General features: G+C 38.1%; 1 protein-coding gene across 8 annotated transcripts in view; it reads right to left on the bottom strand.

Moving 5' to 3' along the window:
• Positions 1-1,018: 1,018 nt before the first annotated feature.
• The window catches only part of senp6a (SUMO specific peptidase 6a), a 32,325-nt gene continuing 22,359 nt past the window's right edge, over positions 1,019-10,984 (bottom strand). For all 8 annotated transcript variants that reach the window (XM_021468556.3, XM_021468559.3, XM_021468560.3 and 5 more), the window contains 6 exons: positions 9,296-9,489; positions 7,051-7,124; positions 5,930-6,018; positions 5,688-5,756; positions 3,322-3,472; positions 1,019-1,745 (listed from right to left, as the gene is read on the bottom strand). In XM_021468556.3, coding sequence (XP_021324231.2) covers positions 1,530-1,745; positions 3,322-3,472; positions 5,688-5,756; positions 5,930-6,018; positions 7,051-7,124; positions 9,296-9,489 — 793 coding nt within the window. In that variant the 3' untranslated portion in view covers positions 1,019-1,529. The remainder of the gene's footprint in view (positions 1,746-3,321; positions 3,473-5,687; positions 5,757-5,929; positions 6,019-7,050; positions 7,125-9,295; positions 9,490-10,984) is intronic.

The following is a 10,984-nucleotide window of genomic DNA, read 5'->3' as shown; positions in this document are numbered from 1 at the left end:
AATTCCCAATACGTTTGATGTGTCACATGACCCTCTTCCTATTAAAAAAAAATTAAAGTTAAATCCAAGATGGCCGACTTTAAAATGGCCACCACCCATCTTGAAAAGTTTGCCCCCTCACTTATACTAACCGTACGTTCACACCGAAAGCGGCGAGGGCGTCCAAGGTCGCTCATTCCGACCCAGTGAAAACGCTGTCTGCCTTCAGCTCCGGCGGCGAGAGCGTCAAAATTCGCTACATTGATCTCGTATTTAAAGGAGCCGTCGCAGCATATCAGTTACATTCCTGCATAAGACATGTTTCTAGCGTGAAAATGTTGCGTACTTCTTATCAAATTCATATAACAATGGAAGATCAAGTTGCGTGTGGTGTGGCTTTGCTCTATTTATCCAACGTGTGTCCGTATGTCTGTTTTGTACTGTCATGTCGCGTGAGATTCCCGCTTTAAGATAAATAAATATAACATTAATGCACATCAGTAACGTATTTAATGCATTTTCCTGTAAGAAAACATTGTAAATAATTGGAAATCCGGCGACCGCAATCATCAAACCCTTGGGAACAACTGTGGTTGGAACCAAAGTTCACAGGTCTGTGTTGTCTGAACTGACGTCTTCATTCTGATTGGTTGCCGCCGAACCGCATCCTAGCTCATTACCATAAAGTTGACTTGATTTTAACTCTCCTCGACGCCCATGCCAGCGAAGACGCGCCGCTACTCCTCGCCGCCGGCTCTCATTGAAAATAAATGACTTCCGGCTACTTTGACGCTCTCGCCGCTTTCGGTGTGAACGTACGGTAATGTGCCACAAACAGGACGCTAATATCAATAACGTTCCCATTTTATTAAAGTGTATCAATATAAATGGCACACCCTGTACACTAAAAATGCTCACGTGTCTATTTAAACCACGGTATATTCATGTGTGCGTCTGGTGTGAACACGGCGTCAGCAGAGCCCAACCGTGGATCAAATGCGTAAAGAAAAACAAAGTGATGAAGAAGCAAAGCCTCATGTTTGTTGACACGTGATTTTCTTGTATTTGACTGTCCACCATGGCAGATGTGCAATGTTGCAGATAGCAGAACATTGAAAAACGAATCTATTTAAACACACAAAGTTTGCTCGGAGAGCGACTTTACAAAAAAAAGCGCACCGGTTTTCCGTCAGTCCAAACGCAACACTCAACAGTACTGTGCTGATAACCCTATAGGCACATTAGAGCGAGCCGTCCGACATGATGAACACGTGACGTTTTATTATTTCACAGATGCAGCAAAACTGAAGGATGTCTGAGACGTTAAACTCAAAAGGCAGCAGACGTGTCAAAGTCAGAGAAACGCCTAGCTTATGTACAATTTATTAGATACAAATGAAATCAGACAAACAAACACAAAGTTGTTCTTTTCAAGTTCGCATCATCAAAACTAAAAGGAGATCGTCGGAAATAACGGCAGGGTCGTCCAGCAGCGCGATCACACAAAGGCCCGGATTGGCTGTCAGTGTTTGTTGGTCATGTGACGGAGCTCAGGAGCTGACTGATGGGATGAGGTCTGCTGACTCCAGAGAGTCCTCGTAAGGGCTGTGAGCGCCGTCCGTCTGTTCAGAGCTCTCCAGGCTGAGCTGCTGCTGAGTCTGAAGCTTCAGGATCAGATCCTTGATCTCCTCCCGCTTGGTCTTCATCCGCTGTTGGGGAAACCACTCCAGTAAATTCATCGGGAGGTGAAAGCTTGGAAGGGGACTCTGAGGAGGGAAATGAAATCATATAATCAGCATACAGCTTGAATGTGAATGTTTTTCTCATGCATTAGACTGTAAAACCCGAGACACACCAGGCTGACATCAAGGAATTAAAAGCTGACTGTGTCGACTGCGTCTGCGACTGTCTGGACTAAAAAGCTGAGGGTGAACACACCAAACGGATGACAGCGGACTGACATTAGAGCCTACATTCAGGTTTTGATCCTAAGTGTGGCGTTTTGGTGACTGTGGCTTTAAATGCAAATGAGATTGAGCTCTTTTTCTGAAGAGGGCGGAGCTACAAATGCCTGCATGTCAGCATAGTGGCAGATTCAACAACAAGACTGATGTCCTATGCCAGGGGTCACCAATCTCGTTCCTGGTGGTCTGGTGCCCTGCAACTTGCCTCAACACACCTGCCTGGGTGTTTCGAGTACACCCAGTAAGACCTTGATTAGCTTGTTCAGGTGTGTTTGATTAGGGTAGGAGCTGAAATCTCCAGGAACAAGTTTGGTAATCCCTGTCTTATGCTAATGAGGGAGATATGGTCTCTAGTGGGCGGGGCTTTCCCCCTCTGATGACACGTACAAAGGGGGAATGTCAATCAAAGTGTTTCCATCAAGTCTGATTATAAACAAACATTATTAATATATCTTTATCATTAGAAGCTGGATATATTCACACACTGCTGACACGCAACTGTGTTTAAACCCCTTATAAAAGTGATTTCTGCATAATATCACCCATTTAAATGCAAACGTCAGATGTACAAAGATTTTTAGCAGAAATAACAATGTAATAAACACAAAACAAGACATAAAACTGATATACAGACATGAACAAAATTGTTGGCCCCTTTTGCATTTGTCCAGTCCAGCGTCTGTAGATTGCTTCTGTTCAACTATAATTTAAAAAGCAATATCTTCCAGTTTATTTTCACTAATATTTGATTAATAAAGACGTCTCTCAATTATAAGTTATTTCAGTGGCCACTCTACTTTTTCAGTCTTCAATGGAAAAGTATCAATAAATTAGTTTAAATATGTAGCTGAAAACCCGGTCATGGCCGTCAACTCAAATTCCAGCATCTTCTACATGTGTGAAGGACACATTATGTACGAGTAGGTATAACTGAGGCATAAATCATTGCACAAAGTCCCCGTTAAGTGCTTTGAAATGCATTTTTATTCCATGCTTGACGTAATCTCAAGTGAAACATGGAGAGGGTGGGGCATTAAGTAGCCCCTCCCCCTTTTAAAAAGCAGCCAATAGTGTTTTGTTTTTATCATAGCTCTGCCAGTGAGAGTAGTTGAGATCAAGTGCATCAAATAAACAGCAAATCAGAAAAAGGGGGCGGGGCATTCACTAGAAAGAATTTGATTGGTCAGAAGATTTGATAAGAGTCAAATGTATGAAGTGACGTCAAAAATGGTTATTCCTTTCAGACTGAAGTGACTTGGATGTTTACATCCTCCAATCGCACATTTGGTCACTGTTTTGAAGCACACTTTCATGAGATCTATAACTGGTGTTCCCATCCTAAGAACGATTCAGTGCTAGTGTATTCTGATCCTCTCACCTCGAAGAAGCTCTCCACGTACTGCAGCACATAGACTCCACAGTCACTGAAGTTGTCCTGCTGCGGCACACGAGGACTCGAACCCTTCATCAGCTCTTTCCCGAAACTCCTCTTAGAGCCTTTCTTCACCTCCCACTCCACCTCTAGATACCTTTGAAACACGACACACACACATAAACACACTATACTATATAAGATCAATCTCCACTATTCCCAGAGGAAACCAGAAACTTTTGTTAGTAACAATAATTACCAGCAGTAAGCCTCATTATTCAGTTTTACCACACAGAAAGGCACATATTTGACCCCTTTTACATGATGTAAGATAAGCATTTGGTGTCTTTGCTGCTTATTCTGGTGTCTAAATACAGTGTAGCTGTTTTTGTAGCCTGTGACTTTAAATGCAAATGAGCTGCTTCTCTCCGCCCACCACTCAAACGTGTGTGTCTGCTTCTCCTGCATTACGTTAGATAAACAGCAGTCAGTGATAGAGACTGGGATATAGCTGAAATACAGCTCATTAGTCAAAAACATCAAGGAAGTTTATTGTCTTAATTTCTTTAGATCAAAAAAGATAGCTCAGCCACACTTTACAATAAGGGTTCATTAGTTAATGTTAGCTACTGTGTTTACTGGCATTAACTAATTATGAACAATACCTGTAGAGCATTTATTAATCATAGCTCGGCCCATGCAGAATCTGCGCACGCAGAATTCCAGAGTTTTAACCCATTTTTGATTGTTTATTTACTTGTGTAAATGTGTAAATTCATATTTCTTCAGTTTTTTTATTAATTTCAGTAATATTATTGACTAATATTAAAACGTTCATGTGATTTATTTACAATACAGTTTGTGAAGTCATATGTTCTGTGTTTTAAAAAAAAAAAAAATGTCCGCAGATTCTAGATTTCAAATCATAGTTCAACATTTACTAATGCATTATTAACATTCACATTCATGCTTGTAGCACTACATTAATGCGCTGGGAGTTAACATGAACTAACTATAAACAACTGTATTTTCATTAACTAATATTAACTAACAATTGTTCATCTTTGTAAATGCATTAACTAATACAACCTTATTGTAAAGTGTTACCAATAGCGTTTCCATGATAAAAATGTCTTTATAGTAAACAATATTTTTACTTTATTACCACATCCAGTACGTTTACATGGACACCAATATGTTGATTTTAATGCGATTAAGAGAATACTCTGATTAAGAGTCGACCATGTAAACAGCGATTTTTGATTAATTTAATCAGATTAAAGTCATAATCGAACTAAACGCCTTAATCTTATTTTTTTTTATTTTTTTTTTTTATTAGTATATGCAAAAATCATACAAATACAAGAAAACATCAACAGATAACAAATACAAAGCAACAAAACAAAAACAACAAAAACATCAACAATATAGTTAGGTACTGGTATGTGCGTGAGTGTGTGCATGTGAGTGTGTGTATGCATGTAAAGGTAACTTGGTGGACAGGTCAGAGTACATACATTAGGAACAATAACAGTCAATAAATGAAGCAAGTGTCACAGATATAAATAAAACATATAGAAAGAAACCAGTCAGAGGTAGAGAGTAACAACAATGCTTATTAATGTATGATAGTAAATATGAGAGTAAAAAGAAAGAAAGGACAACAGTAATAACTGACAACAATAATAATAAATCACAAGTGCTACACCAACTACTACTACAGAAAGTAATCTTATTGTCTTAATTAGATTAAGGCAAATAATTTGATTACTGATGTCCATGTAAACGTAGTCTTTGTCTCAAAAAACCCACATGCCTGTTTCTATGTGGATCATCCAGTCATCCAAGCCCAATGCAAGCGGTTTAATGGACCCACTTTGACCAGCATCACTGTGGAATAGGCATGGGACGATAACCGTTTTCAAGGTACACCGCGGTTTGGAAAAGTCAAGGTTTTAAAACGGTCAAAATTTCCTGCACTACTGTTCCTAAAGTATGAGTACTTTTTTTAGATTTTTTATTTACTTTTTTTTTTTAGGACAACAATATGTCCATGAAAAAAAAATACTGTTTTAAATTAAATTTAAACAAATAAAGACAACAGAAGTCGATAATTCCTTCAGTCTGACATGTTTAATGCTTCAAAATATTATAAATGTTTCTCAAAATAAAATATACTGTGTTAAAAGGGGAAAAAGTTTTAATTTTTTTACCAAGACATTTAAAATGAATATATTTTAGAGCAGTAAACACAATACTGTAAAACCGTGATACCTTTATCTAAGGTTATCCTACCGTCAGAAACCTATAACCGCCCATGCCTACTGTGTAAAGGTTTTGTTACTACTGTGTGTGTCCAAGTATTAACTTACTCTCGTAAGGTTTTCACCACGGTTGACCTGGTTGGTCCACGCAGAGAATCCATGATCAGAATACAAGGCCTGAGAAAATAAATCAAATATCACAGTTAGTGTCTAATAAAAACAAAAAAACAGTTGACTTGTATATTATATTAATAATTCAATTATATATTCTAACTCAATTTTACATCTATATGTGGTGTATTTGACTTGTACGCGCGTTCACAATAATATGAGGAATTATCTGCACTGACTGTTTGCAGATGGTGGGTTTGGAGGTCCACTCTGCTCTGTCGAAGCTGCCAGAATCATCCGCCAATGCCCCATCCTCACTGCACTCATCCTGAAAACACAATCACAAGTTCAAACAAACATGCAGGCAAAAACTAATCGATGTGTTGCTCATGATACAATAACAGAGGCCTGTGTTTATTTCATCTCCATTGAATTTATTCTAAATGGACTTATAGTCACTGTAACAAAACGGATGACCTCACAAACCCACTGCAAACCCTTAGGTAATCAAATAACAGCTCCAATGAAATTAAATAAATAAGTACCTAATTATTAAGGCCACTTAAGAGGCACCAAAACAAGGCTACTGACGTCAAACCTCTTAACAATAGCATTATTGCAATTACTTAGATGTTCCGCATTTAATTAAAGAAAAAACTCCACTTTTTTCTGAAATAAGCTCATTTTTCTGCTCCTTTAGAGTAAACAGTTGAGTTTTGCCATCTTTAAGCATGTTTAGCTTAGCTTAGCATAAATCACTGAATCGGATTAGACCATTAGCATCTCATTCAAAAAAAAGTTTTAGCAATTTTCCTATTTAAAGCCTGACTCTTCTGTAGTTACAGTGTGCGTTGAGACCAACAGAAAATGAAAAGTAGTTATTTTCTAGACTGATATGGTTATAGGAACTAAACTTTCATTGTGGCGTAATAATCAAATGTAATATCATTGCAGTCGTGGTGCGGCCGCAAATAGAAAAACAGCACTTTTTATTTTCTGAGTACATGATGCAACTACAGAAGAGTCGATTTTTAAATAGGACAAACACTGAAACTCTTTTTGAAATGTGTGAGATGCTAATGGTCTAATCTGATTCAATGATCTATGCTAAGCTAAGCTAAAAGTCTCAGACTCAGATGAATGAATGTAAAATGTAAAAACTCATCTGTTTAACTCCAGGGGAGCTGTGAAATGAAACTATGCAGAAAAGTGGCGTATTCACTTTAAATGAAATGTACTTACTGCAGCTGAATTGTGAACAATTTCAAATCCCTGAACAATGAAGATGAATAAATCCTCATACCCTAACCAAACACACTCTGACGGCTACATTAACACAATGAACTTTGACAACAGTTACCTGACATGAGCTTTGGTCATCAGACTGATGGGAATCGTCTTCTGTGCTGTACTCGATTATTCTGCGCAAACCGTCTGGAATGAAGAGCAAAACGTGTTTCTGTTACCTCTATGCACACAGACTCTAAAGCCTCCTTTCCACTGCACATGACAAACGACAAGCGACAGAGCAGAAGTCCAGCTGCGTTGACATCCGATCATCTCTGTATGCGGAAAATTCGGATCTGATTTAAGCTGCGGATCCATTGCAATATTTGAACTCCAGCGACTAGACCGTATGCGACAGGATGTGATGTATTCCAGTGTTGTTCAAGCAGGTCCGTGTGTGCGAGATGAGAAATAGGACTTTATTTGGTTATTTTTTTAATCAGAAAAGTTCTATATTAAAAAAAAAAAACGTTCTATTCATAAATGTAAGTAATAAAGTAATAAAATATAATGTTTAATGTTGTCTCCACATTCCCTCCAATATTTTTAGCGGTCTGAGTTTCTAGTATTCATTCATTCATTCAGCCACGGAGAATTGCTTTTGCACTGCTTTATTTCAGACACTGCGAGAACAGCTTCTCTCCCATGGTGCACGTCAGAACTGAAAATTCTGTGCGACTGCCACAAGAGGCCGTATTCCGGCAGTCCTGTCAAAATGTCGTGTGCAGTGGAAAGCAGGGTTCTTACACCTTTTCCGACTTCAAATTCCAGCACTTTTCAAGCACTTTCAAGGTGCATTTGCATGCTTTTCCAGCACCTAATAACCACGGTTAATTACGTTAATATATGTTGCGTGTACTTTTTCACATTTAAAGGCATTGTGCTATTTTAAAAAACACAATAGACATTTCAACTTAAATTGTTGAGTACTTTAGAGCATAGATTTATTGGGACAGTTCACCCAAAAATAAAAAATATGAATTTAAAAAGTTCAGTTATTGGATGAAGTATGTTTTTAAGTTTGGTCTCTTTCTACCTAAAGTTGATGTCTTAAAAAATGAGCTCACAGTCAGATTTTGTTTGGGTGTAGTACCAAACTTTCATGACCAGTGAATTAGGGTGAACGTCTCCTAAATACATATGAAGCTAATAGTGCCAAAACAATCTGAATTTGAATTGTGTTCATTTGAATTCTCAAAAACTTAAAACTATATCTACATACCAAATATTTGCAGTCTTTGAATTCAGAACCCCAAAAAATCTGAAGTTTAAAAATATGTCTATCAAAATCTGACTTTAAACATTAAGTTGTCTTAAGTACGAGATGCTCGATAATCAAGTTAAGAAATACAAATTCAAAACATTTCTAATAGGATGTAATCAGTATTATTAACTTACAATTATTACTAATTCAATTTAACACAATTCAAATTCAGATTGTTTTGGCTTATTATTAGCTCCACAAATACATTTTGCAATAAAAACACGCACAAAAACAATTTATGCACTTGCACATATGCTTCCAAATATATTTTAAGGTCACATAGATAAAATCATGCGCATATGCAAGCAAGAAAAGTCACAATTTTCAATTTATTTTCAGGTTCAAGCACTTTGTCCAAAATCCAAGCACTTTTCTAACCTTGAAAACACTATATTAAAAATCAAGCATTTTCCAGGATTTTCCAGCACCCGTAAGAACCCTGGGAAAGGCTTAGAGAAACATTATATAAATGCTCAGTATGTCTGTGTACAGTTGAGGTCAGAGTTATTCGCCCTCCAGTGAATTTCTTTTTCTGTCAAATATTTCCCAAATGATGTTGAGCAGATTCAGTTGTTGTTCACAGTGTTTCCTCTAATATTTGTTCTTCTGGAGAAAGTCTTACTTGTTTTATTTTAGCTAGAATAAAAGCAGTTTTTAATAGTTTTAAACTCATGTTAAGCTCAATATTATTCCCCCCTTCAGCAATATTAGTGTTGGATTGTCTCCAGAACAAACCACTGTTATACAATGACTTGCCTAATTACCCTAACTTTACCCTAATTACCCTAGTTAAAGAGCCCCTATTATTGGTTTTTGAAAATGACCTTCTATGCAGTGTGCATCACAGCTCTAAGTGAATGGACACATCCAGCTGAGGGTCAAATCTGAAAGTGCACGCTGTTTAAAACTATTGATTTTTTAATAAAAGATTCAGCTCAGAGTCATTTAAATGATTCGTCATTCGTTTGGATCCTTTGACTGTTTGTATCGACGTCGATATGAACCAGTAACTGCCTAATCAGCGTTCTGTGAACTCTGTGATTGAAGGGCTCACCGGTAAACTGTACTTGGTTTGCATCAGCTCTGTGCGGGCCGGCTGTGTTCTGGCTGAACTGGTCCCGCTGTTCTGAAGCTCCGTCTGTTGGTGGACTGGAGGACACCGCAGTCTGAGGCTGATACAGCGGGTTCGGCTCAACCTGAGCACTCTCTAGACCCGGAAAACAGATTACGGCCAGATACCAGTGTGCTCTACACAAACACAAACACAGAAAGAGAGAGAAACAATTACAAAAAATGACAATATATTCACTCAGCAAGTTCATTTTCGAGAGTGAGAGAGGGAAATTACAGCCATATCAGCTTCTCTGACTGTCATGGCAAAAAACAGATGTATAAAAGTTAAATAAACAATAAAAAAGTTATCGAAAGCACTAAATAATACATAAGATAAAATGCATAAATAACAGTTATCAATTATAATAATAATAACAGTAATGATAATAATCATAAGCAAACTAAAAATTATGATTTACATTGGGCGATGCAAGAAGGTCGCTGGTTCGAACCTCAACTCAGTTGGTGTTTCTGTGTGGAGTTTGCATGTTCTCCCTGCCTTCGGGTGGGTTTCCTCCGGGTGCTCCGGTTTCCCCCACAGTCCAAACACATGTGGTACAGGTGAATTGGGTAGGCTAAATTGTCTGTAGTGTATGAGTGTGTGTGTGGATGTTTCCCAGAGATGGGTTGCATCTGGAAGGGCATCCGCTGCGTAAAAACTTGCTGGATAAGTTGGCGGTTCATTCCGTTGTGGTGATCCCGGATTAATAAAGGGACTAAGCCGACAAGAAAATGAATGAATGAATGAATTATTTATTTACATTTCTGCATTTAGCAGAAATTTAGCTTTCATCACACGCAAATTACACCCGTGAACACATGTAATATGTAACACTAGAACTAGATAGTTCATCCAAAAATGGAAAATTTACTCACTATTTACTCTCTCAGGTGCTTCCAAATCTTTATAAATGTCACTATTTTCATTCATTCATTCATTTTCCTTCAGCTTAGTCCCTTTTATTATCAGGGGTCGCCACTGCAGAATGAACCACCAACTATTCCAGCATATGTTTTACACAGCAGATGCCCTTCACACACACCCCGGTGAAAGACAGGTCATATAGCTGAGAGAGAAGCTGTTCTCAATTGTAGTAAAGCATATTTTATGGTCAATATCGGTAACGGCGTTGTACGAGCGAAACGCTAACTCATTTGATTACTCGTTACTGAATAAAGTATCGCCATTAGTAACATCGTTTATTTAAAGCACCGTTATTCCCATCACTGGTTATTACAATAGCCCATTTCACACAGTGATATAGGTAAATATCCGGAAATTTTCCGGAACGACTGGTACATTCAAGAAACATGCGAGGGCGTTACGGAATTTTTCCGGAAAAGACCGTTCACACATCCTTTCCCAAAATAGCGGTAAATTCTGACATCATTAACCAGAAATGAGCTCTAAACGGCTGCGCTTGTGTTTGTAAACATTTGACGACATCACAAACTCTGTGGATGATCAGTATTGTGAAGAACTTCGATGAAAATACAGCGGAACACTTTCGCATGTCGAGATGCGCATAATATGCATGTGTGCTGGCGCCCACCGGCTGTTTCACGTGCACACGCATCAGAGCTTGAAGGTAAACAGACAGCAGTTTATCATAAGCATCTTACCGATAAT

Source organism: Danio rerio, chromosome 20 (assembly GCF_049306965.1).
Source record: "Danio rerio strain Tuebingen ecotype United States chromosome 20, GRCz12tu, whole genome shotgun sequence".
NCBI classification, from domain to species: Eukaryota; Metazoa; Chordata; class Actinopteri; order Cypriniformes; family Danionidae; genus Danio; species Danio rerio.
This window is presented reverse-complemented; position numbering and strand designations above follow the sequence as displayed.